General features: G+C 41.0%; 2 protein-coding genes and 1 long non-coding RNA gene across 5 annotated transcripts; 1 reads left to right on the top strand and 2 right to left on the bottom strand.

Annotated features, from left to right (window-relative positions):
• Window positions 1-559: 559 nt before the first annotated feature.
• On the bottom strand, window positions 560-10057 carry LOC101770643 (ubiquitin carboxyl-terminal hydrolase 5). Its single transcript, XM_004979203.3, has 13 exons — window positions 9668-10057; window positions 7620-7862; window positions 6785-6929; window positions 6487-6546; window positions 6313-6408; window positions 5755-6171; window positions 4996-5139; window positions 4749-4919; window positions 3968-4225; window positions 3729-3877; window positions 3059-3544; window positions 1865-2138; window positions 560-1434 (listed from the first exon to the last, which is right to left on the bottom strand). Exons 1-13 carry the CDS (start codon window positions 9790-9792, stop codon window positions 1252-1254), a joined length of 2751 nt encoding a protein of 916 aa, XP_004979260.1. The 5' UTR covers window positions 9793-10057; the 3' UTR covers window positions 560-1251.
• Window positions 10058-13752: 3695 nt separating this feature from the next.
• On the bottom strand, window positions 13753-17488 carry LOC101769708 (ER lumen protein-retaining receptor). Its single transcript, XM_004979201.4, has 6 exons — window positions 17235-17488; window positions 15075-15340; window positions 14722-14837; window positions 14348-14421; window positions 14192-14255; window positions 13753-14116 (listed from the first exon to the last, which is right to left on the bottom strand). Exons 1-6 carry the CDS (start codon window positions 17323-17325, stop codon window positions 14080-14082), a joined length of 648 nt encoding a protein of 215 aa, XP_004979258.1. The 5' UTR covers window positions 17326-17488; the 3' UTR covers window positions 13753-14079.
• Window positions 17489-22962: 5474 nt separating this feature from the next.
• On the top strand, window positions 22963-27585 carry LOC111258170. Of its 3 annotated transcripts, XR_002678780.1 has the most exons (3): window positions 22963-23158; window positions 23337-23433; window positions 23543-27585. It is a non-coding gene; the product is annotated as an uncharacterized LOC111258170 (long non-coding RNA). The 3 variants fall into 3 exon arrangements; XR_002678778.1 differs by having other exon boundaries at window positions 22963-23433; XR_002678779.1 differs by lacking the exon at window positions 23337-23433.
• Window positions 27586-27659: the final 74 nt, after the last annotated feature.

The raw sequence follows: 27659 nt of genomic DNA on the forward strand, positions 1-27659 counted from the left end.
ACTGCCAGTGCTTCATCTTGTGCCTTGAAATTTGAAAATCCTTTTTCAGTCAAAAACACCACTCGATATCTATTTTTCCGCATTCCCTCCGCTGTTTCCTCGAGTCGTGGCGGTGGCACAGCAAGAACTTAGGGATTTGGGCGTGTTTGGTTCCAACCCTGGGCCAAGCAGCTAGCTCCAGGCACCAATCAAAGCCCCCGGCATCCGAAATCGATGGCCTTGATTCATTGCTTGGATTAGGCAGCTTGGCCAGGGTCACAAGCAAACAGGCACAGCTTGGCCAGGATCATAAGCAAACAGGCCCTTAATAGGTGCATGAGGGCTTCTTACATGAAAGGAAGATCGGCAGGTGGGAGGAAATGCGGGTAGCTGGAATGGAAGGCAGGGAGGGAGTGCCGTGGCGACTTGCGAGACCTGCTTGCAATGCATCGCCACATCGCCCACATTTGCGCAAGTGCACGCAGACAAGAGACGAGAGATCACACTGAACTTGAAAAATATATCCGTTTGGACACCCAATAATACTAAATCTTGGCATAATTGCATAAACATACTCCCCTGAAACACAAGCCGCTCACTTTCAAACTTTTTCCAACAAACACTTCTTATCTCCAGTACACATAGGGGAATGCCTGCCATCGATGTCAGCACTTCAATGCATTTTACAAACTGGGAACAACTGCCAGTACAAAAAAACAAGTACAAAGAAAAAATGTTACAACTCCTGCTGTAACAACAAAGGCGCATTCACTGCCGCATTGTTTGGTATAGTTGGGTACAGTACAGTTGGCCACCACAAGCATCAACCAACACCGGCGCACCCATCTCTTACAACAGTCAAGTGTACAAGCTAAACTAAATCTAAAAATGGTACGAAATCAAAAAATCAAATTAAACTTGGTGCTCCTTTTTTCTTGCTTCCCGTTGCTTTCTCTCTTCTGGACGAAAACAGATAGCCAGAAAGCCGCCAAGCTCTACCTTCCAGTTGAAGCTACCCAGTATATATGACAAGGAAAGAGTAAATCGCTCCTTCAATCTGATCCGCCTCACGCGATACCCATCTGCATCAGCACTACATTAAAAACATGCTTCAATCTTTTGTGACTTTCACCTTGGATAACAGTATCGCATTGAATGCACCTGACAGGCCTTTTGCCTGCTATGATAGAGCTATGCCATTTGCTCCTTGCAGTTCCAACAAAATAGGTGCAGGTGTCATTCCCAAAATCTCCTGGTGCACAATGGATGAGTCTATCTATGGCTAGATCTGTGGCTTCTCTTTGCATATAACTGAGATCCATTACTAGTTGCTCCATCTTGTTCTCTAACTCTTCTGTAGAACAGCACATAAGCTGCAGCAGTCCTCACCTCGTCTTCATCAATGGCAGCAACATGGCTATCATCAAAGTTGTACCACCGGTTCTCATCCACGAGCTGCATAGAAATAAATTTCCATCAGCATTCTGTGCTACATAAAGGAGCATCAATCAGGATTCCAGAGCACAAACTGGTACTGGACAAATTAGGGACTTCTCAATTGACAACTCACAAATCAAGCAAAAATATCACAGCCGACACTATCTGTCTTGTGAGCCATCTTATACCCAAAGTGGGGCTAGATTGCAAACTGAAATGAATTAAAATTGTAAGAGGTGGCATTGTTAACAGGTTGCATTGACCATTGTGATTGCAATGATACAACCAACTTCAGCTCAAATTATAAAAATGGCATAAGAACATGCACAAACAGTAGAACCGAATACAGACAATATACAAGCAATAGACAGCTATAGAACACTGGTATCACTATCAAACTATTTCTTGCAGAGAAACTAAAGTAATAGCTTGCAATTTATAAATGTACCTTTATGTGCGCAGTATAATGCCCACTCGCCATGCTGCCGTAATGATTGCTCACAGCATACAACTCATACATCTGGCGCTCTGAACTCTTCTTGTTAGCAATATACTTGGTCAAATCCAAATTATGTATTGGAAAATTGACAAAAGTTTCTAATTTTTGTTTTGTTGACCTACTAAATGAAAATCTCTTGAGATGTATGACTAGCACTTCCGGAAGTCTCCATAAATCTAACTTTTTGCTAGCTTGCCTTTGCTCCTTGCACCTTGGACAGTACCTAACAGAATAACGTAACTCTGTCACTATACAACGTGTAAATGAAAGCTATTAGACATAAGGCAGGAACATTTTTCAAGTGCTTGTCCAAAACTCAAAACTATAATTTCTACCAAATTCCAACAAAAGGAACTATGTGTTCCAAAACAGGCTTCTAGTTGGTTGCAAGAGGCTGAGAAAGTGAATTATGCTTCAAGAACACTGCATAAGCAACAAAACCTATCAATCTACACTAAACAATCGCACAATACTAATTAAGATGCCTAATTTGATGGATACACAGTTTGATCATGTCAGCATAAGCATCTGAAACTGTATTCCATTCATTGCAAGACATATGCAGCTAATTATCTTCGCATTTTTCCCATTGTGCATTGCAGCAGGCAAACCCACTAAATCACTACCACAAGGTTTAAGAGTGCCCCCAGCCACATGCTTAATAAAGTAAGAGATGATGGTTAAGTGCGTGATCAGTGATCACTGTTAACTGCTTTGAGAGAATGAAATAATCATAGGCAAAACAGAGAGTAGCATTGAACACATATGCCCATGTTTAGGAACAAAACTCAAAAGCTTATATAAAATGGAACAGAGGGAGAACAAGGAATTCTGTTCAGCAGCAAAACTGGCAAAACCCACCAACAAATTTCATGGGGCCTCGATTGTTACAGCTTCTCACAGGATCCACATGGTTACACTGAACTCCTATAAGTTTTCAAATTTCATGTTACCAAATCGTACAGAGGTTTATGCTGGTACAACAACACAAGTGCAAGTGCAAGCAACAAAGTAACCACCTATGTTATCCAAGCATGAGTGAAGTACTAGTGAACCAGCCAAAACGGACATTATGCACCCATGAAGGGACTGTCATTTTTGAAGTATCAAATGTATTTTAGAATGCGGAAATTGAAAACTAACCACATGTCTTCAGGTACAAGAGGTTCTTCTCTCAAGAAAGCATCCAAGCATGCATAGAGTGAGAGAGCTTCACCACGGGTTCTCTTGGCAGGAGGAGCGTACATAAACACCTCTGGAAGGTGTTCTAAAGGATCGGTGTTAATCTTTTTCAGATCTGCCTTGGACCAATTGACAAAAAATACAGTTGCGAGTGAAGATTGTGGGACCCTGATAGAATCATTTGATTTTTCAATGACTGTGTTGCTATCATCAATCAATTGTAGCTCAAATTTGCTGCTGTCGGTATTATAACTATGCATTCTTGTGGAAAGAGAACTATGAGCAGCCAAATGCGGAGAGTCCTGATTTCTTAGCATGGGCACAAGCATTTTATGGACCAACTCATGGATATCAAAACCTGTGACAGTTTCATTGCGAGGTATTTGTGCAATAAGAGGAACACCATAGGGTTTCCAAGATGTCAAGCTGTTATTGTTTCCATGGTCCCTACAAGTAGCAAAGGATAATATTAACAGAAAAAAAATTCGCAATAAGTATTTATGTTAATCATGTAAATAGCATATTGACATGACATACGTTGGGTTCGCTTTAATTTATACCAAGCAAACCACTACAGCTACCATTCTAGCAAGAAAATAAATGTATATCAGTTTTTTTTCCTTTTGCTTACAAGTCTTCATGACGATGCACAAACTGAATGTAATTGGCCCTCTTTTCCAATTTTGGGAGCCTATAAACTGCGAGACGGTCATCATCGCTGACTGTAGACAATTGAAGCACTGGGTCGTCAAGAAAACGGTAGATCTTATGATTCCGTATCTGTAGACAAATTCAAGAAAAATGTTAAGCACAGATGATCATCAAACCTACCAACCTGTATATTAGGTCAAGTGAGCAGTAATGACGGACCTCGGCAATTAGAAGTTTCTCCCCATTTTTAAGTGAGCATGCATTGCCGAGGGCTTGTAATAGATCCCTGCACCTACCTTGCTTAGGAACATTTACAGTGAATGGTGTTGGTGGAGAACTTCCGTCGCAAGAAAAGACCACGGCAGTCATGCTCCGGGTTGAGGCAAATTGTAAGGGCAAGGAAAGATACATGAACGGGTCAAAAGTCACTGAAACCTTTCCGCAGACAGGGCAGACCAAAGTTGATTTGTACTGGCCCTGAAAAAATATCATAGAAGGAAATGTCAGCAAGATCCTGAGCCAAATCCCGAGCCAAAAACATGTCAATTTGCACGCAACATGCTGATGTGTGCATCTTGTGACACGTATGTAGCTCAAATGTATTGCGGTGTCCAAAAGGGAAGATACACAAGTATGTATGCATATGTAAGGAACACCCTACACTGAAGAGTAAAATACACAGATAGCAGCATTATGAGTCTAACACTGCTAATCGTTCTAGATATACATAACATGTATCCCTGGCTCCATGCACACCTAGTCACAACAGGAAGGTCACAGAAAAGAGGTAAAAACAGGAACAGTGAAGACCTGAAACTGAAAAGATGCTTACATGCACATGCACGCACAACTACAGTCATCAAAGGAACACTTTGTTCCAAAACCAGAAGGAGGAACATGATGGTTCCGAATTGCAATTGGCTATTAGAATTTATCAGGAGCCAACGCATCACCACATTAAGTGAAGTGATTTACTCGGGTAGTTATGTTTAGAACTAACCTGGCATACATCAACAATGATTGAATTGTTTCTAGCGATATGATTTGCCCAATATTCATCTGCAACTTCTTCATCAGATCGCCCATCAGCATCTCCAGAATTTATGTAAGGTCTATGTTTCACACGATTCAAATCCTCATGGAGTCCATCCAAGAGGAACGCCAACAGCTCCTGCAGTATTTTAAGGTACAGATTCAGGAAAGAACAAATAATAAGATGGAACACCAATATAAAGACATGATCAAACCTGTGAATCATGCTGGTTGTATCCACTGAACTGAGATGCAAACCGAGAAAGCTTCATTTTGAATGGTCTAGGCGAAACTGGGGCACGTCCTCCAGGAGCCCAGAGTTTTCTTAGTAGCTCACCAAAAGCTAACGCAAGTTCACCCTACATGGCTACCATCAGAACTCAGTACAATTAACACATGGGATGCTAGTGAAAACGAAACCAGAAAAGGCAACTATGTAGTAGCCAGGTTTTTTTGCAGGATTAAAATACGGTGTAGCTGTAGAAAATGTTCATTATAAATGCTCATTTCTGATAATCCTATTTGAGTACATAATAGTAAACACATAGGTTACTTGGTATGTGGGTAAACAAACATAATTTTTTTTGCTTATATTACCAGACTAAGAAAAAACTGGCAGGCCACTTTTAGAATGGCAAGATTACAAATCTGAACTAGAAATGTGATCAAGGAGCAATACAACTACCACACTCAAGAAAAGATATTGTACATCTACAAACAAATCAAAAGAAACTGCAGATTTTAGAAATTAACCTGATGCCTTTGAGTGACTGCCGCATGTCAAGAATTATGGGAGAAAACTAAATAAAAGATAAACCTCAAAATTTGGCTGACTGCTACAAACAATATCATGATAAAAAAAAGTTATGCCAAATGCATATAATAACGATCATCTTTTCTAGTTTTCTCCATAAAAATGACTTTATGTTCAGACATCAGGGCCTCCAGGTCATATGTGTGGAAAGAGTACTTACCACGTTACCAAGAGGATTTTGCCGATTTATTTCGCGGTGGTAATCTTCACAAAAGTATCTAGTAAACTGTGGCGTGTGCACAAGACACTGTATGGCACTGTTCATGTAGCATGTATTTCCCAAATTAAGTAGCCCTGTAAGGCCCGAAGGTGATCCCCTCGTGATCATGCCACTAGAACCATGCACATTATCAAGGTCACCATTGGGAGATCGCAGGTGGAGGTTTGGCGTCAGACTAGAGTTGTAGTTTCTAGAAGAATAGTTGTTGGCTGCAAAATTGTCATTTGGCAATCCTGATCTTGGAGCATCAGCAATCAGAGAAGTTGATTCTTGCTCAAAAAAATCATTTCCTTTAACCAAACTCATGCATCCACCATCCACACTACCATTGGCATCAGTAGTAATCTCGACTAGAATCTGTGATAACAATACAAAAGTATATGAGTAAGTCAGATCATTTACTCTAGAACAGCTATGAACTAGCAGTGCATTTGTTCTACAAATCTTTGAGATTGGGGGTGGGGCTGCTTGTCAGTTATTATACAAGTTTTGACTCACATCTTGATCCATCTGAATGTTGGCATCGTCAAGGGTTTTCTCCAAGTTATCCATCAATGTATGCTTTGTTCGACCATAATAGTCCCAAATGCATACCTGCCAATGATGGCCACAATAACTATCAACAAATTCCATGCAGCCAAAAGAAACATAATCATCAAAATAAACAGCTACCTCATCTGGTATCAAGTCAAAAGCATCACAGGCCCTTTTATGGAGTTGGCCAACTGTATCCTGCAAAAGGTTTGTAGTTTTTTTTTTTTGGTAAATTTTCAACCTTTCAGTTCTTCATACAAAACATATAGCAAACATCTTCAGAAGCTATTAGTGACATTGAAAGATATCAACAGTAGGTCATACTTACAAAGTGGCATCATAGTTTACATAATACTGTACAGTCTGATCAACGTAAGGAAGTACAAATTAAAAGAAAGGACCCTGTGCTACAGTAACCAAAGAGATTAGAGCATACCTTCTTGCTTATCCTTATAAAGGTTCGCTCTCCTCTTGACGTTAGAAGTAACTGCAGACGTAGGGGATAAACTTCTATGGCCAAATCAGTTTGAGAAAAGCCAGTATTGATTGCCTTTCTTGGTATTGTTGGTCCTCCACCATACCTATTAACACATTTACGAGTAATGAGAAAAGAATGCCAAACATCAAAAAAAAAAGCAATCTAGTTTGTTTTGTTAATGGAAAGATATCACAGGTTCTCACATAGTGAAACAAATGAATGAACTCGTATTTGTGTATCAGGGAAAAGCTCTCGACTTCTTAACTTAAATTTGTGGTATAATAGCATCAACCTTCTTTCATGCACATCAATGCAAAACATCAAGAGATTAAACAACACCACTTTTCATGCCTCAATTCATCTTACGATCAGATGGTTTTTTTTTTGTGCTGCTTTCTACACATGATCATTTTAAGAAGCGATATATTTGACAACTACCGACAAAATTGTGAAGACTGATAGCTAATAAGTGCTACACATTCTTAGAAAATTAACTACTTTTGATGTGCATTCATTATGTTCAGGAAAGTGAATATATTGGTGTACAGTAATATATGTATATAACCTAGAATCATCTTGAAAGACAGTAATTCATATTCCAGAAAAATAATATGGAATCATAAAATGGTAGACATGTCCGTGTGAATAGAATGATAAGCTATGCTGACCAACAAGAAGAAGATGCCACTGCACAACTAGGCACGGAGAGGTATTGCAAAGCGACAGATCTTGCGGGGATTAGTCTTTTGGGAATTATATTCCACAGTATAGAGTTCAAACAAAGATTACGTACCAACCATGCAACTTTTCCCATACTTGCTGAGGAAGAAGTATGTAATCACGACCCTCAACTAAGGTATCATGTATCTCAATCTCCATATTGGAGACTTCAAGTGCCGCATCATCAATTAAATCGGTATTGTTAATAGCTCCTGGCCTTCTAGGAGTTTTTGAACCAAACTCATGATGATGAGAACCATTACTTGTTACACTAGTCAAATCTTGAATGACGTAATCAATCCAACTTTGCCACCACCTGTTAAGCAAACAAAAATCACGCATTTAAAATCCAAAGTGACAGTAAACAAAAGAGGCAATTGACAGGTAAACTAATATATTAAATGAGGCAAAAAGGAAAATAAAATAAAATAATATGGATCTGCATTTTTGGAGAAACCTTCTAGAACAGATATATAAACGTGCAAATAAAGAGACAGGGAAAAGGTAACATTCCAGAACCAAATTAACGATGTAGGAAGCTTTGATACATCTTATATATCACATACATCCTCTAGCAGTGCACCTTTCCAAAATATACTCTAAAATATTCTAATCATAACATGACAAGAAAGGTCCTCAAATACCATGGGGCAGATGATACTTGTGAGTTGAGGCAATTGCTCTCATAGCACATCAGAAGGGATTTGCTCATGCCATTATTTTTGCCCAAATGCAACAATAGCACCGGGTGTGCTCCATCTCTCACTCTGTCTAGCATCGGACCATTAGACTGCAAACTAACGGTCTACTCACACCTGACTTCAGTCATCTGTTAACTCCCATCACACCTCTATTCTCCTCTTTCTCTCCTACTGTCCATCATCTCCGGTGGATTTGGTGGAGGTGAGGGTTTCGGGCAGCTGTCACGTCCCTGTGGTCATCATCTCATTTTGACAACACACCCTCCTTCCTGTGGCCCCTTGCTCCTCCGCTCACCTTGCTGGATCTGAACAGAGGGGCCCACGCCAAAATCGAACCAGCTCTGTCAAGGGAGAAGCAGGTGGCACATCCACGGGCAAGCTCCCACAGCCCATCCCTGCTGCCGAGCCTTTCGACATTATCTTTCCATTCCCCTGTCACCGGTGGAATGAGCAAAGAGAACTGCTCAAGGGATCATGATGCCCGATGCCCACAAAGCCAGTGGCCGAGCCATGGTGCACGCTCCCACAAGCAATCTTTGTTGTTTCTCCTCACCTCTCTCCAGCTCCCTCTGCCTGCCAGAGAGAATACAGGTCTCGGGGAAGAAGCTGCAAACAGAGTGCTACATGTAGGGGAAGACAGAAAGGAATTCGGTGGTATTTTCACAATCGACAAAAAAAGGATGGTTAACACAGCAAAAAGATTTGGATTAAGTGCTAAGACGGCAACTCTCTCTTGTGACGGCAATTTTCTCTGGTGAGTTTGGTCCACAGCCTACATACTGCACCGCCCATGGATATGTGCATCAGTACCCAAAAAAAACTTCACAGAATCTCACCAAATTGCTTTCTGAAGTCCTAAAATGCCCAAGGGGGCTCAGAGATCAAATACAGAATGCTGAAAGGCTCTAAATAAGAATCTCGGGTCTCAAATGTGGACGAAAAATGGTTAAATTTCAGAAATGCTTGACACAACAGCCTTAGAACTTCCCCCAGCTACGGACAATCTCTTGCATGCACCATTGCTCTCCATTTCTCTTTGCGAACCACAGGTGCGCCACTGGCGTCAAGAGGCGCGCACAAAACTGGTAAGTCTAGCCAAGACTGACTACTAGGCTCGTAGGAGGAAAATCTCGAAGACTCAAATCTTTCAGCAAAGAACACCTAAACCGCCCCGCCTCCAAATACACCCCCATGCCAACGCCGAGGCGCAGGCGCAGCGGCGCCGCGACAACCCGCCGGCGGCCATGCACATCCCTCCGTCCACAAACAACAAGAAGAACGGTTTAAAAAAAAAATCTCGCGCCCCGTAAGCCCCTCTCAAGCGTCGCGGCGGCGAGAACGGCTGCAGAACCCGGGACTAGATCGACACGATTGTGGGAGAAGAGGGACGAAGAGAGGGCAGGCACAGGCACAGCCGGACCTGGTGGTGATGAGGTAGAAGGTGTCGCCCTCCTTGGCTTGGGCCTCGGCCGCGACGGTGATGTCCCGGATAAGGGCCATCTCCACCTCGGCGGGGAGCGCCGGCGCCGCCACCACCATCTCCATCCCCGCCGCCGCCGGCGAGGAGGCGGGCCCGCCGGCTAGGGTTTGAGCCCGCCCGTCTTCTCCCCTTCCCTCAGGCCTTAAGCCCTCTCTGCGGGAGCGGCTGGAGCAGGAGGTGGAGGAGCGGATGGATGAGGCAGTGGAAATGGGGGCGACGGCGGTGAGGTGAGCGGAGCGGGAGGGGCGCGGATCTGCGGCTGTTCTTCCGGGCCGGAGGGAGGAGAGGAGCCTGTCCTGTCTGGCTTCTGTTCTAGTGTTCAGCTTTCAGGTTCCGGAGGCTTGTTTTTCTTCTTTCCTTCTCTACCCTGATGAATGAAGAGATTTTGCCATTTTGGAACTCTTGTGATTTCATAATGCTAAATTTTAGCAGTGTCACATCAGATATTTGATGCTTATTAGAAGTACTAAACATAAGCTAATTATAAAACTAATTGCAGAACCCCGAGCTAATTCGCGAGACGAATCTATTAAGGCTAATTAATCCATCATTAGCAAATGGTAATGTAGCACCACATTGTCAAATCATGGGTTAATTAGGCTTAATAGATTCATCTCGCGAATTAGACTCCATCTATGCAATTAGTTTGTATTAGCCTATGTTTAATACTCCTAATTAGTATCAAACATCCGATGTGACAAGTGCTAAACTTTAGCACGTGGGAGCCAAACAAGCCCGAAGTTTACCTGTCTCGTAGGGCTATGTAGAGTTTTGAATTTAACTAGTACTCCATCTATTTTAAATTGTAGGTCGTTTTGATTTTTCTATATGCAGTATACACTTAGATATAGTATATGTTTAGATATATAATAATATCTATAAACGTAGAAAAGTCAAAACGACCTAAATTTGGAACGGAGAGGGTATATTTTATTGTTGTTGTTATTGTAAGTCGAAACATAATGTAACTACATCTTTAATCTTTAATCAGATTGATAGTGTGAATATCAATAGACAAATGTGAAAAATTTCAACCGTGCACATCACAAGACCTGATGTGGTTGGCTCTTGATGCCAAAATAAAGTAGCATTTTCAATTATAATGGTGCTATTACTTTTGTGATACACTTCGGATTATGTGCTCATAAACCAATTTTATAGAGAACTTTCATCTATCGAGATACCTAAGCAGCAAGTGAATAGGTTGGAGGTGTATCCAAAGGTACAATTTCTGCTATCGGGACAAAGCCCCTCGAGAATAACGTGGTTTCTATTCTATTTTCTCTCTCTCCTTGGCAATGCAGTTTTCTAGTTTTCATTTCAACACTAAGTTTGGATCGTTTAGTTTTTATATAAAAGACCATAATATCAAGAAACCATAACCTTAATATTGTGCTAAACCATGGTTTTGTAACAAGATGCGCTGAGTAAAGTTCTATGAGACCTTGTTTTAATACAATTTTTTTTCCTTGGAGTTTTGTGAAGATACTAAGATTTTCTTAAATTTTTGGTTTTCGAAAGCTTAGAAGTGTTTGGATGCAACAATTCTATATTTGGAAAAAAAATATGGTATTGTTAAAATAGTAGTATTTTTAGAGTTTAGGAAGTCTACTTAGAATCTATTTTTCCAAAACCATGACTCTGGTCGGTTATTAAAGTTTGTTGGCGCCGTAGTTTTTCATAACTACCATATCCAAATAGACTCTAAAACTCCAAAAGATTGCAATTTTAGGAATACCATGATTTTCCAAAACTGTTATATATACTTTGGATCATTGGGTCGATTCAAAAGGTTGAAAAATGAACTAGAATGGCATTCCATGTAAATAATTTGGGAGGATAAATATACTGAAATGGCATGCCATCGTAGTAATCAGCTAGCCCAGAACTATTGAGTGCCCACTTGCATCCCTATTTCTTGCATCCAAGCACTTATTAGCTTTTTTGAAACAACTATTTTCAACAGAACACTTGGGAAAAGGACATTGTATCCTAATAGACATTGATGTGTTGTTCCTCACCACTTGATATTTGAAGGCTGTTGGAAGTAATACATCGAAACATATAGGGGGTCCAAAATGATACACATCTTTTGGCCGTTCAACCGGAAAAAGGATTAGATGCCTCAATTTGTTTTTGGATATCACACACGAATTTGATATTTTTATTGGATGTCAGATTCAAATATAAGATGACAATAAATAGATAGCTGGGATAGTTGAACCCAATACCCATTAGGTCTGGCCTATAGGCCCAACTTAATTAAGGCCGGGGAGGATATAAAAAACATAATTTCTTATTTTCTGTTCATGAAGTATTTTATAAGTCAAATAAGTAACTATGCTTCATCAAAACATTTTAATTAGTTTTAAAAGGACTAAAAAATTAACGCAAATTGTCAAGTTTTAATTTTTGATAATTTTAGAATTACAAAGTTTGGTGTTCAAGAAAATTGGGATTCAAGGAACATTTAAGTGGATCTTTTAAATTTTTTGAAGAAATTATAAATTCTTAATTTTGGTGGTTTAAATGGAAAGTTTAACTTAATCGAAACACCAAGGCTTGCAATAGTGACTTCATTGCTATGTGTTTATGACTATCAAGCAATTTTTCCATGTAAAGTGTTACAATGTTGTGCTCGATATTGTGTTCTCGAGCGTCCATAAAGACACCAACTATTTAGCTACCCATGTATCTATGTATCCGATAAGCACAATTTGGTTGGAATTTGGACTTCTAAAGTGTTGATATAATTAGAGAACGTGCGATATATATGGTTGTTCCTTTTACTCGACGTCCAAAGAAATATTTTTTATGATCGATGTTGTCCACATTCAATTCGTTCCATATTCTGTACACATTTATTTATTTATATTTGTAACCAAGATAATCTGCATTTCTATCCAGATTTGAACACTATCCACGTCCGACTCCAAAAATGTGAAAACAAATATGAGGTAAGTAGCATACATCCGTATCCAACCCGATTGCATGCCTAGAAACCGATGACATGCATCGACGTTCTCTAAATAAAAGTGTAGAACCTTGTGGAGGTCCGAATTACAGAGGGCATGTTTCAATGTCCCCGATTCATCTTGAAATCAGTTTCGGCATCAATTCCAAATCCAAATTATGATAGAATTTAATTTTAATTTCATAATTCCGTTCCAATTCTAAAACCCATATGAGGCCTTACTAGCATTGATAATCCCTTGGCGCTGGCAATTGTAACATATACATCCATTTTAATTTATAATACTTATTTTATTTTGTTAAGGCAAATTTTTACCAACAATTAATCTATAAATACTATATTACCATATTCATATTAAAAATGCTTATGAATGCTATATTGTATAAATGAAATACATTATAACTGTTGAATAAATTTTAGTCAAATCATGTATTAATGAAATGAAAATATGCCTAGAAAAAAGTAGGGGAGCAGTATTCAGCTCCCAAGAAGATCAAAGGGGAACACCATAAACAGAGCGGCTCGTTGGGTTGGAGGTAAGTGGTGGGAGGGAAAGATAGTTTAGATGGAAAAGATTAAAGTTCTATTATTTGTTTGGTAGGAATGGGAGTTTTAATAGATGATGAATGTGAGTTTAGAGGCGCAATTCTCACCAATCACTTCCGAAGGAGAGAGGTGGGAATTGAGTAGAAATTTGTTTTAAGTGGAAGATGAATGCATCTACACCGTTTATCATGACTTAAGATATAATTTCCTACATCTAAACTCTCACACCAAATTAGGAATATCTAGCCTCACTTAAACTTCCACTCTTAATTCCCTCCAAAAGACAAAGACAAATAAGGGAATGGGACTAAAAATCGTGAATTCCCTCCACCAACTCCCACGATTAATTCCCGTAACCCTTCCCATTAGTTGCCAAACGCTTTGTTAAATAAAGGAATGGGACTAAAAATCATATTCCCGAGTGAATTCCCTCAACTCCCACGATTAATTCCCGTACCCTTCCCATTAGTTGCCAAAGGCACCCGAGGAGCTATAGTACGAAGGATTCCACACAATCACCACATTCCACAGTATGAGATTATATTGTATGACAGAATCACTTGCCAAAAGGGTTACAGCAGCACGAAACTCCCAAAAGCACTCATAAGTCCCAGCTTCCTGGTGCTGATCTTACACAGCTTATTGTACAAGTTACAAGCTGAGCCCACCTGCCTCTCCTCCCACTAAGAGTAGAAAGATACAAGGGCTGGAGAACCAAAATGCATGTCATTACCCCATGGGTGGATACCGATGCTCATGCTGTGTATCAGGTCTGCCTATCCATTGTATTACCATGTATTACCCTAGTCCATCTTGGAAGGGAATAACAAGCTTAAGCTGGCAGCTCTAGCTTCACATTGTTCTTCCAGCTGCAAAATTGTTGGGGGAAAAGTTAGTTTTAGAACATCTATAACAAAATGTTTTAGGTAGGCCAAAGGAAATACCTCATTGTGTAGTAGTAAAAGAAGTCAGCATACAGCAGAGTTTGCACAATTCCTGCAACCCAGCCTGCATTGATAGAAAGCAAAAGGCAGTGGCAGCATAAATAATGGTTACATCCATCATCATAGGAACTGAAAACAGATGCAGGAAGTTCATACTTATCCAGTGAACAAAATGGGGCTCAGTGAAGTATCGGTAGATCCAGTTAAAGATATAAAGCACACGGTATGCACTGCATCATCACCAAATAAATGTGCGTTAGGAATAGCATACTTGAGTAGCCTTATAAACTAAAAGAAGAAAATTAAGGCCCCAAAGAATAAGACATGGTCCTAGCATGATATATTGAATACAAGAAGCTGAAATAAGAAAATTCATCTCCTATCATCTATTTCACTACGTAGACCATACAGCATCAAAAGCTGTTCATACACAACTTTATCACACAAAGCGCGGACCTGTGCTTTGTTCCAATACAAATACACTCCTCTTTTCTATGTGTTTCAAGCCTAACTGCTGTAGGAGATCTTACCCCAAGAAGAAGACGTATTGGCCAGTCAAGTTGTCAATATTCCTTGTCCGCTGTAGCAATACAAGTTGTGGAAATATTGCAACAGCTTCCAAATAAATGGAGAATGCCCACATCACCTGCTCCGGAAAACGACATAAATGATAAGAAACGCACAATTTAGGAAGTAGACTTTCAACAAGATTGGATGGAGGCAGATTATCATCATGGCTAAAAATAATGGCTCCAACAAGGCAACAACCAAAAGTCAAATGTCATTACATAATCTAGAAAGGTGAAGTGTTGACTGGATTGCATATGTATTGTACTAGAGTAAGCAGTTAGTAGATAAGAGTGCGGAAGATAAAAACACTGACCTCTCTAAAAGTAAACTTCTCATTAATGAGTAGAGCCAGAAGAAGACAAGGCAACACTAAAAAGTAATGGCGAAAGGTGTCATGATCCTTGTCATATGTTCTCCGTACAATCTTATGCCGCCTCATGTACCAAACTATCGAGAAAGAGCTTGCCAAGAAGACCAGCTTCATGACTGTGTTATACAGAGATACAAAATGAACAAACAAGTCCAGGTACCGAGCTGCAAAAACAAGTGCATACAGCTCCTGCGTCTTCAGAGATATGCCTGCAATAAATTGTCATGTGAAACACAGAGACCCATCAAACCAAATAGCAATAGAAGCTTGCGACAATACTAATACACTGTTAAGATAGTTACTAGAATTGCGGAATACAAAGAATGGATTAACTTGAAGCTCTGACTAGATGGGCGGTGTGCCCCAACAGGCGACTTAAATAGAAATGATCGAAATATTCCATAACCAATGTTTGAAATGACAGGCATATAATATCACTTTGCTTATAAGGTTAAATCCTGGATGTTCAGAGGTATGTATCTTGTTGCAGACTTGCAGCGCAGCCTGTGACAATGAACATTTAAAGCCACAAGGATATTTAACTATTGCCATCCTTACAGATGCCCTACATATTTGCCATTCCTACACGAACAAAGTAACATTTTTGCCACTTTTGCACACGTGGCGCGCCAACTCACCGTCTCACCCGTGCCAGCGTGGATCGGGACGCGAAATGACCAAACTGCCCCCACCCCCTATCCCTTCAGGCTTCAGCCCCGCGGCCCGCTTGACCCAGCCACGAGCCGCTCTTTCCCTCTGCCTCTGCCTCCGCCCGCGCCGCCCTCTGCCTCCGGCGACTTCGACGAGACGACGACGAGCGCGTGGGGGCGACCTTGGGCGGCCACCGGCAGGGGCGAGCTCGGGCGGCCACCTGCAGGGACGAGCGGCGGGGCGAGCTCGGGCGGCCACCAGCAGAGACGAGCGGCGGGTCCGAGCTGGGGGCCGGGCGAGTTGGAGCTCCTTCGCGGGGGCCGCCGCTGGCCAGGCGAGCTGGAGATCCGGCGCGGGACGCGCCGCCGGCCAGGCGACCAGGAGCTCCTCCGCGGGGCATGAACAAGCAACACAAAGAACCAGTGCTCCTCCACATGGACTACACCAACCTTAAGAAGAGAGCTTGCAGCAGTTGGAGCAACCGGCGAGGACGGGAGCTTGCAGAAGCGGGAGCACGCGTGAGGGAGAGTTTTGCCGCCTCCTCAATCTCCTCCTCTCTTCGATTCAGCCCATCCCTCGATGAATTTATGAAGATGGGTGGTCAAATGTCTTCACAAAACATCAACGAAGCTTCGCTTGCAATTAATTGAGCTGAGATTCAATATGAACGACGAACTTCATCCTTGAGCGGCCGATAGCTAGCTTTGACGGGAGGGAAGAGAGGAACAACGAGAGGGAACAGAGAAAGAAGATGGAAAAAAGAGGCTGACATGCGGGGCCCGCGAGATGGTAAATACGCAAGGACATGACAAATAGTTAAATATCCTAAAAAAACATGTTTTGTTCTATTAAGCTTCAGCTGCACTATCTGTTAGGCTGTTAGCTGACATGTTGCGGCAAAGCATAGCTCTCACAATAAACCAACATTTTGGGCCTCATGGCGTTAAATGCATAACCGCACTACAAGTTAGCTACATGGATTTGTTAAAAATTATCATCCCTACGGCGTGCACGGCCGAAGAAGATCCTAATACATGCAGCTGAACACAGTCAGTTGCAGGGGTGCCTATGAAGATCAGTAACCTGTCACCCAGCACCAAACAGAGCCAACATTGGAGCAGAACAGCCTCAACCTCAAGGACCCAAACCTTGCTCCCCTTCACATCTCCTCAATATCCTAACAACAAATTCCCCGCGCCGCGAATCGAAAGGAAACCCCAACAATGGGATGGGATCGACGGGGTGGGACACGCACTGCGTGTCATTGCACACACCACCGCAACCACCTGCTCTCCAAGAGATCGAGATCTCGTGTCCCGTTCCATCACGCGCGGGCGCGGCCCCCGGGAAATCCCAAACGGTGGAACCCGGAGAGAAATGCTAGCACGATTCCGTCCCTGGCGTCCCGATCCCAGGCGGAGCGGAGAGGGAGAGGAGGAGCGGCGGCGTTACCTGCGCAGGACTTGATGGTGTGGATCTTGAGGAGCAGCACCACCACGCTGAGGAGGTGGGTCATGTCCCCCGCGAGCCGGAACACGTTCATCTCCGACCCCCCGCTTCCGCTCCCCTCCGCCTCCGCTCCTCTTCGAACGAACCGAAAGGCCCCCTCCCTCTCTGCCTCGCGCGCGCGCTCGGGGCTCGTCGGCGGTCTGTTCCCCTCGTCCTGGTCGGTCGCGGTAGAGGAGACGAGAAAGGGGAATGAAACGAGAGCGGTGGCGGCCCGGGTTGGAAGCGACTGAGAAGCGGGCCCAGTGGATATGTGGGGCCGGGCTGGCCCGTCGCGCTCCGCGTGGCCGTGGGGGCGCGGGCGGGCGGGCGTGCCTGGGCTCCGCTTGGCGACATCATTCGCGGGGGAAATGGACAATGACAAGTGGGTCCGAGCGGAACGCGGCTGCGAGGGCCTGGAGGGACGTGGCGCGGCTGAGGTGGCGGCGCGCCATTGGGAGCAAGCCAGTGGCCGGCGGGGCACGCACCGACACGCGTGGCGCGAGGGGCATGCGTGGCTAGGTGGGCTGGCTCAACGAGGAGGATCACCACGGTCCACGGCACGAGCTCAAGACAAATCAAGAAGAAGCTACGCCATGGCCAGCAGCCAAGCTCCACCCCAGTAGAATAACCACGGCAAGCACACGTCACAAGAAACAACTTTAGAATGAGGGTAACTCTGCGTAGGATAATATTTCTTTTTACTACAAATCAACTTATTTCAGGAGGGAGTGTGTCATTAGCTAGAGCTCACATATACGTGCGCCTAATTGAAGCATCAAGTCTAAGGTAGGCTATTTCTTTTATAGAGAAGATAAGGTTGGTTTACGCAATTGCATACGCTAATTATTGGCATCGTAACAAAGGGTAGCAAGGGTATGTTTGGATTTAGAAAGAATTGTTTATTTGACACCAGAAAAAATCATGGTTTCTTATTTGACCCTGAAAAATAATAAGTTCCTTATTTGACATCAACTCTAACTTTCACCATGTAACAGTGTTAGCTGCTAGCTGAAAAGACATTTTTGCCCTTGGGCATATAGACAAACAACATGGCAAGCGCAAGTTTCATCCACGGGACTCCTATATCAGCGTGAGATAGTCTAATTTGAGCAGCTGACGAGTGGGGTCATACCAAATATTATTATTTAAGATATGTTTAATATACTGCAAGCTATTTTAGCCTAAGGCTAATCCCAGTGGAGGTTTCATAGAGGTTTCATGCACATTAAATACAGTGACACATCAGCATATGTGATGACATGGCATGATAGTTATGAAGTGAGAGAGGGAAGGAGTTTCATCAGGACGAAACTGTGTATACACTGTTTCCAAGACTATGAAACTTGCATTGGGGTCTATAGAGTTTCATTTCATCTAACCATATCCAATCACATACCTCACAATTAAATGTCATGGTCATCCTGTGAAATCGTGAAATGAAACTATGCACTGGGACTCTCTGTTTCATTCATGAGAATACACCTCATGGGATGACGTGGCATCCTTGGAAACAGTGCGATGAAACCTTGCACTGGGACTAGCTTAATATAGATTGTTGGGCCGAACTGTCACTCATTGGGCCTTTGCCTTAGCCCCAGCCAAGTGAAAATACGTGAGTCCTACCCAGCAAGGCACGGAAAATCTAAAAAAGAAAAGCAAGCCACGGAAAGGCCTGTTGCGCCGCCACCTCCTTCGTGCGCAGGCGCACCACCGACGGAGAAGCACGGGTTGCGGGATCTGAATCCTGAATCCCTAACGGGATGCTAAAGTGCACGTGAGCCACGCTGCACTGCCGCCAACGCTCCACTCATGGAGCAATCCGTCCCATCAGGTCTCGGGGAAGTGGGCCACCTACTCTGCTGCTCCTCATGCCGGCCATGGGGATGGAGGACAGACGAGAGAGGGCCGGCGCCCGGCGAGTGGGGAATGTGACATTCACCGGACCAAGGACATTGTGGTCCACGACTCAAAAATCTGCCCGGATGGCAACCTTATTTGGCGGCAATGCCTAACAGATCTCACCGTAGTGTGTCGGCATGAAAATGAAAATGGATGTCGGGTCAAATAAGAAACTTTTTTATTTTTCGGGGTCAAATAAGAAATTCTTTCTTGGATTTATTGCGGGCCCCTGTGTTCCCTAGCTCGGCAAGAAAAGGGCTTTGGTGTTGGAGTTCGGTTCCCTTTTTCCTAACCCAAGCGATCGCTCTCCTGCACGAGCAATGTTGGAATTCTGAGCACTCTCTCCTCGCAGTTTCTCAAAAATTAAATCCACATTTTAGTGTCTTCATGATTGTTCGGATGGTAAATTTGACGGGCCCATTACAAAAATTTCAGTATAAAGGACTGAAGGTGACAAATGTAGGGTACGCGGTACGCTGAAGTAAACTTTGCTCGTTATATCTTCGCTATAAAAGCTGCGAATTTGACTTAGAGGGTGTTTGGATAACCCATACTAAAATTTAGCACCCGTCACATCGGATGTTTGGATGCTAATTAGGAGTATTAAATATAGGCTAATTACAAAACTAATTGCATAAATGAAGTCTAATTCACGAGATGAATCTATTAAACCTAATTAGTCCATGATTTGATAATGGGGTGCTACAGTGACCATTTGCTAATGATGGGTTAATTAGGCTTAATAGATTCATCTTGCAAATTAGCATAGGGTTTTGCAATTAATTTTATAATTAACTCATGTTTAGTCCTTCTAATTAGCATTCAGATATCTGATATGACACTGCTATGCTAAAGTTTAGCACCTAGTATCCAAACACCTCCTTAAACGGATGCCCGATGGCCAGTTAATTAAGGTCTCGTTTGTTTCTTTAGCAGCTCCTAAAATTCCTGTCACATCAAATGTTTAGATACTAATTAGGAGTATTAAACATAGACTAATTACAACACCAATTGCACAGATAGAGGCTAATTTGCGAGACGAATCTATCAAACCTAATTAGTCCATGATTTGATAATGTGGTGCTACAGTAAATATGTGCTAATGATGGATTAATTGAGCTTAATGGATTCGTATCAGGAATTAGCCTCCATCTGTGTAATTAGTTTTATAATTAGCTCATATTTACTCCTCCTAATTAACCTTCGAATATTCGATATGACATTAATTTTAGTAAGATCCAAACACCCTTAGGAGGGGGCTAAACTTTAGCCCGGTCACATCGGATGTTCGGATACTAATTAGGAGGACTAAATGTAATCTAATTACAAAACTAATTGCAGAACCCTAGGTTAAATCGCGAGACGAATCTATTAAGCCTAATTAATTCATCATTAGTGAATGGTTATTGTAGCACCACATTGTCAAATTATGAACTAATTAGGCTTAATAGATTCGTCTTGCGATTTAGTCTAGGGGTTGTGTAATTAATTTTGTAATTAGTCTAGATTTAATACTTCTAATTAGTATCCAAACATTCGATGGGATGGGAGACCCCTCCTCCCAAACAGCCCATAAGTTCTCGAGTACGGTCCTGTGCAAGTCCCATGTCAGCCACCGGCTATCCGACACGCATGGGTAGGCCCCACCACGGCGACCGATGGTCTTCGGGGGTCTCCACCACCACGCAGAACGGCCGGTCACTTCTGCGATGGATAAGCTAGCACGTACAGCAATGAAATGATGTGCCAGCACTCCAGTACAGTCGTTAGGATCTGACAGCTGCTTTTTATCCTGGTTCTCCTTCCATATTGCATTCGGAATATGGATAAAAAATAAGCTGTGGGGAACAACATGTGTGCGCATAAGAGTACACATTTTATTTTGTAATAATTATATTCTTTTAAAACTGGGAATAAACCTAGCCATTGGATTGCAGTTTCTTCGGAAGCCAACCTTTGATGAACCCTTTGTACGTTCGTCATTGCAGTGGCGGCAGATGCCCAACGTGTACTTGTGTTTGGTTACATGTCTCACATTGAATGTTTAGATACTAATTAGAGGTATTAAATATAATAAATGAAGACTAATTCGCGAGATAAATCTATTAAGCCTAATAAATTCAAGATTAGCGCATATTTATTGTAGGTTCGTTCTTCTTACAGTCACGGCAGGATCTTTTAGTGCAACTCCCTTCTAAAAAGCAAGGTGTGTGATGATTTTCATCCATGGATCCAAATAATATACTCCATCTGTTTGAAATTGTAAATAGTTTTGGATTTTCTACATACATGATTTTTGCTATACATTGATACTTAGTAAAATATATTTATCTAAAAAATCAAAATTATCTAAATTTGAAACGGATGGAGTACCTTTTTACAAGACTGTGGATGCAATGTGCACCTTTCCAATTTTTCATGTAATACGTGTCACTACAAGATATCTAAGTAATATGTCCAAGGATCCAATAAAGTTAATATTTTCTAGATAGAAAAAGGATTCTGCCACCTTTATTTTTCTAAGATACCATTTTGTGCTGGATGACTGATTTGACAAACTTTATAAAACTTCACATAATACATATGTTGAAATTAAAAGCTTAGGATAAGATATTCAACAGATTTATTCAGTTTTTAAAGTTTATCAACTATTAAATATTTGCATTACAGGTTTTTTTGCAACTATTTACCATTGCTGCGTGTATCACGATTCCAAACTGATGCATACGTGAGTGATCTATAGCCTGATATTTATATTTAAAGAAACAAAAGAAAGAAGAAAAGAGAATAAAGGAAAGAGAAGGGGCTAGGACTAGGCTCCCATTTTAATGTCCACCCGAGCCCCATTAACCAAGGTAAAAGAGTGCAAAATTTGCTACCATGCCACTAAAATTGAATTGTTTTGCTTACTTGCCACCAAAAGTTTTGCCATAGCTTTGGTATTAGCTTCCCTAGAGTAGTTTGTCGATGTCATTATGCACGCACCTACCATTAAAAAAATAATATCAAAATAAATTTAGGAAAATATTGCACCTGTACCAAGTTGGGAACTCGAACTTGGTGGGACAATTTCACTACAGTGAAACTAATTAATTAATTGAGCTACACTGGCACCTTTGTTGAAAACGTAATTTCCTCACATATGCATTAGTTTGGAATCGTGATATATCTATCTGTAGATAAATACTTGTGTATCCAACAAAACAATAGTTTCCTTTTGCCTCTAATATTGTTTGTTTTCAGTGGTTTGACTCTCCAAAATTAATCTTTCACGTAAATCCCCTACTACAAAAACACTCATATTTGACTAAGAATTAGTTAAACTATATGCATGTTTAGTATCTAAAGTTGTAGCCATTAATATTTCATAGATCTTCAATGTAGATTTTGTAACAATTGATAATGTATTATAAGAGAAATTAATAGTTAATTTTTTCAAAAAAATTTCTTGAAATGCTAATACGTCTTATATAGAGAAAAATGTGGGAGTATATATGAACAAATACGATAATGGGAGCATAAATGAATGCATGATAATTGGTCATGAAAGGAGATTAAAAGAAACTTTCGAATACAACATTTTCAAGAACCAAAACACTATTACGACAGATATGCAAAGTACACCTAGTGTCATTTTAAATCTCGGAGGTCGGAGCCGGTACTTCCACTGCATTTTACTAGGAGTACCAGCAGTACAGCAAACTCAAGTACAAATGTACTACCCCCATTATATTTTTGTTCAATACAGGAGTTAAATTAACCTTCCCTCCCTTCTCTCTCCATAAAGCCGCCACCACCGCTCACACTAGCCATAGCTAGCCATAGCAGCTCCAGTTGAAGCGGCGAAAGACTAGTCTCCATCTCCTCCCTCCACCCTCTCTCTAACCTTGTGCCTGGGAACCGAACAGCCCCGTAGATTTTTCTGAAGCATCCCACCTGACATCCACGGTTGGAGGGGATTTCTTCTCCTTTCAGCCTCCTCATCTCAGGTGATACCTCCCGCCTGCTAGTCTCCTGATCTGCAATAATACATCTGAACTATTTCTTGATTCTTGGGTGGCGATTTTTTCCTCTTTGTATCTGTTATTGGTCTCTGAATCCGGATGTATTCTTGCTTCTTTCTGGTTGCCTCGTATTCTCTGATTTTGTTTTCGTTTTCCCTTCCAGCTAAAAGAAATCTTGGATCTTGCTTTTCTATTCTGTCCATCGTCATTCGCTCATGTAATATCATATCCTTCAGGCTCCAAGAAGCCGCCATCAACATGTACATAGATATCTCAACCATGCGATTAAGATTTTGCTATTCTTCATTCCATTGTCTCTTGTGGATAGATTCTTCCTCTTATGGCTTCTGCTTTGTGTTTCTTGTGCAGGCGGAAACTTGGGTCCGGCTAGCTTGGTCCTGGCCGGCGGTGACAACGAGAGAGAGCACGCCGGTGCGGCCGTCACGGTGAGGTGGCCCGTGGCGGCGTACTTGCGTGCTCCCTCCCGTTGTCACCGACTCACTGTCACACATTACAGTATACTTATTAATTAGCTTCTATATGCTTCGTCATCACTTTTCCCTATCACAAATGTTCCTCCTTAAGTTAGGACCTCAAATTTTCAGTGGAAACTGCAGTTAATTACAGATACTAGATGATGCATTCCTCAATAGTAGTAATGCAGCATTATGCATAAATCGACCTCGCTAGACGAACAATGCTTATTAAAAATTCTACTATTGCGTGTGTGAATGTGCGCATTTGTGCTAGTCATGCACTGAGAACAACAAATTGTGTAATTTGATTTCTGGTTTAGATGCTTGCTTTGTTCGTCTACAGCAGGATTAGAGTGCTTGTACCAATTTAGTAGGTTCTTTCATTGCACACTCTAGTTTTGGTAGATTATTGCTTGTCAGATGATTTTGGAATAATTTCAATCTGAAGAGAATATAATTGGTACCTGTACTATGTCTTCAATCAAATTAGGAGTAGGCTATATATATACACAATCCGTTAGTTGATACCTCCGTTTACAATTATAGATATTAGTTCTAGTATTTGATAAATGTCAGGACCACATGAAATTAAGATACATCTGCACTTCAAATTACTCCACTCTGCTATTTTGCTAAATAACTGCGCGCATGCTCCATCAAATTCTATCACTAACTAGTTCTTGAAATGCAATGTACCAGTATTTTGTATTTGCTGCTTCTTTTACCATTCTTGATAAAACTTTTTGTATTACAGTTTGTTTTGCTCATTTATATTGTATTGTCACAGTTTGAAATGCATCGATACAGAATCTGTTACCTCCGTTAAATTTTTCTTGTGGTTTTGGACATAAAGACTGTTGCGAAAAAATAAACATATTTAGTTAGTCGATGGTATACAAGTTGAGCCTCAACTAAACTCTAAGAGGTAGCCAAGTTGAGCCTCAACTAGACTATAAATGACAGCCTCTCTTGATGGCAAAAAGAATAGTTAGATGATGGTAGTCCATTGCTGCTTAGTTAATTATTGTGATCAGTGTTTCAAATCGCTAGGCACTAATTTGGGGATGGGGGTTGACTGGGCAATGCCTAGGCGGCCAAGCTAAAACTAGAAAGTAACTAGGCAATGGAAGGAATGGAAAGGCTTGTCCAATCGATGGAAGGGGAGGAAGAGGAGGGCATCCTAAACATTGTCAGCAGTGGTCGCTGGCCCCTGCCTTTGCTTTTGGAAAGGCAGGCGTTGTTGTGAATGTTGACAGAGGTGGTGGGAGGGAGATGATGGACAAAGTCACAACGGGATTTGTGATCCAATATTCTAACCCTTAATAATGTAATGATGCTGTACTTGAGTTTTGTTCTGCCAATAAAGAAACAAGCAAGAAGAAACCATGAAATCTTTATCGCACTAGCATGAAGTTAGTTTTGATTATAGGCTAACTGATTTTTGCTGTATTGATGTGCATACTAAACAGTATGGTATAATCTTCACACTTGTGACTTGTGGCTATTTAACAGTCCTTTGGACTAAGGGGATAAGGACAAGTAAACATAGATGTATATAGGAATTGATTCCATACATAGGAATAAGGTTGTCTGATCATGCAATATTATTGGCCCCGGTGGCCAACATACAGTTGACTGATCATGCAATGCCTAAGGTTGACTAACATCTATATTAAGGGCATCAAATTGTTCGAGTTTATATTGACTGATCATAGAATAGATATTGGATTTTTTTAAAGGAAGAATAAATAGCATGTGCAAATATAAAATTTATTGAATCGATGGAAAGAGTCAAATGGGAACTGCCTTACTCTAGGAAGCTGAGATCTAGAGATATTGGGCATTACGTAAGTATCTAAAGAAACTGACCAATCCAGTGTTGTGTTTTAGTTTTAGTAAGTGCTGGTTCTGTCGTTTTCCCTTACCAATGAAGCAGTTGTTTCCTTTTCTCAATTTATATTCCAGCTATGTTTGCATCATGCCTACATTCAAGTGGTTTTCAAGATCTTCCCTTTCTTTTGTATGACTCTGCTTTCCTGTGAGTTGAGTTATTACCACCTTTTATCATGTGTATAAATCTCTTTCATACTGTTTTTTTCTTGACAGTGACATCCATATGGTTATTACCATGCATTGTCATTGTTACATTCCACTCTTTTCTTGCATTCTCTTTATTTCACCCTTGCTTCCTATTATGTTGCTGCTGGCAAAAACAAACTGAGTAGCATTCATTAGAAAAAGGCATCGGGGCGCTAGACTAGTTTCAAATTTTCCGTTTTTACATTATTTTCAATTAAACCACATGGTCTCAGTTTGATTTTTTTATTTTGCACGAGATGCTTCCTCTCATTCTTTTTTCTTCTCATGTTTTTAAATTTTATCATTTTTCTTGGATATTGGTCAAATTATTTACTATTTTTAATTTATACATCAGTTGCAATTGTTTTTGTGTGAACATGGTGCGATAGTAGATAATTTGATATAAGCAATGGCTGGACAGAAAAAATTCCAAAATGAAGAATCCCACACGACCGCTGTGATTTTTGTTGTATTCTTGATCCTACCATGTACCATAGCCTGATTATTATTGCCTAACATTTTGTTCTGTTCCAATTTTAGCAATGTTAATTGTGTATATTGGCAATGCCATTGCTATTGGCAAGTGCATTGTAAGCTTGTTAGAACGCAAAGATGCTTGTTATAGAATGCAAAGATACGTAGTTCTCCTGTGCAGTCTAAAAAAGACAATGCCATTGTATTCTTTTACTTGAAAAGGCATTGTTTAGCATGCCTCTGTTTAGTCTAGTGGATTATGGCGATGTTTTTCAGTAACAATCTTACCCTCCCAAGATAATTTTGCATGTTTAATCATGTAATTTTGTATCTTTACTTTTTCCTTAAAATTTCCATCTTTCTGCATATATAGCATAATGAATTTTCGTCCTGTACTAAAAACTGCATTATTTCATTGCTTGTTTTGCTGTCTGTGTTTGATCTTGTGCCATGCAGGCTTGCTTGGAGGGACCAGAGTCTAATAAAAAAACGTGGCACTGCAATAATGTCCTCGACAATAATATTCCTTATGTCAATCTCTATTTTTGATTGCCGCGTGCTTCCTCTTTTCGGAAATTAAGCCAAACCTTTTTAATTTTGACCGTAAATATTTAAGATTTTTATATGGATTGACAATGGCATTATTAGGTTCATCATGAAAAACACTTTCGTAGTATGTAACTCTTTTATTTAGATAATATATTTTTATAGATACTGTGGTTAAAGTGACACCTTGTAGACCATGGCAATGCCCTAATAGACTTATATTTCCAATGGGAGGTAGCACTGATTTTCGGTACCTCCTAAAGTTATATCAGTCCGGGGTTGTATGTGTACACCAAAGAATACCTAATGGCAACTTTAACTAATGGTGTAATATCAATGGATGGTATGTTGCACAAATTGTTCTAATGATTTATCTTGAATCCATGGTCGCATATATGGGCCTGTTTGGTAGAGCTCCCAGCTTCTCGGCTGAACCCAGGAGGAGTTTGCCAAACAGTTTCTCGGCTGAACCCAGGAGGAGTTTTGCCAAATAGTTTTTCAGGATTTTAGGAAGAAGCGAAAGTGATTCTCTGATTCTCTGATTTGTGAAGTGATTCTCTAAAATAAACTAAGTAAAATAAACTAAGTAATTGGGAGTTGAAAAAGTAACATTTCTACATAAAATTAATCATACATAATAATTGAGAATCACTTTTAGACAAATCATTTCTCTTCCAAGAATCAGCTTCCACTGAGAATCAGGAGTAGGTGGAGCTTACTAAACAGGTTCTAAGCTGCTCCTGAATGTATGTTACATTGAGGCATTAACATTTTCTTGCCGATGCTAAACTTATGCATTTTGGTCAATACAAATAAGAGCAAGTCTTTCGGAGTGTTTGTATCCCAGTCTTCTTTGCCTACATATTTACTTGATAAATCAGGGTCAACAAAACCTTGTGATTGGTCTTCGG

This window comes from Setaria italica, chromosome VIII, assembly GCF_000263155.2.
Source record: "Setaria italica strain Yugu1 chromosome VIII, Setaria_italica_v2.0, whole genome shotgun sequence".
Lineage (NCBI taxonomy): Eukaryota > Viridiplantae > Streptophyta > Magnoliopsida > Poales > Poaceae > Setaria > Setaria italica.

What these genes read in the sequence shown, in the direction of transcription:
- LOC101770643 (XM_004979203.3), bottom strand. Translation starts at nt 9,792, where the DNA reads ATGGAGATGGTGGTGGCGGCGCCGGCGCTCCCCGCCGAGGTGGAGATG. An exon ending in TGGGAAAAGTTGCATGGTTG is followed by an intron (nt 6,930 to 7,619) that starts GTACGTAATCTT and finishes ATGTGTTAATAG; the next exon opens with GTATGGTGGAGGACCAACAA. An exon ending in GTGCATCGTCATGAAGACTT is followed by an intron (nt 3,545 to 3,728) that starts GTAAGCAAAAGG and finishes TGCTACTTGTAG; the next exon opens with GGACCATGGAAACAATAACA.
- LOC101769708 (XM_004979201.4), bottom strand. Translation starts at nt 17,325, where the DNA reads ATGAACGTGTTCCGGCTCGCGGGGGACATGACCCACCTCCTCAGCGTG. An exon ending in CCATTTTGTTCACTGGATAA is followed by an intron (nt 14,256 to 14,347) that starts GTATGAACTTCC and finishes CTATCAATGCAG; the next exon opens with GCTGGGTTGCAGGAATTGTG. An exon ending in TTTTACTACTACACAATGAG is followed by an intron (nt 14,117 to 14,191) that starts GTATTTCCTTTG and finishes ACAATTTTGCAG; the next exon opens with CTGGAAGAACAATGTGAAGC.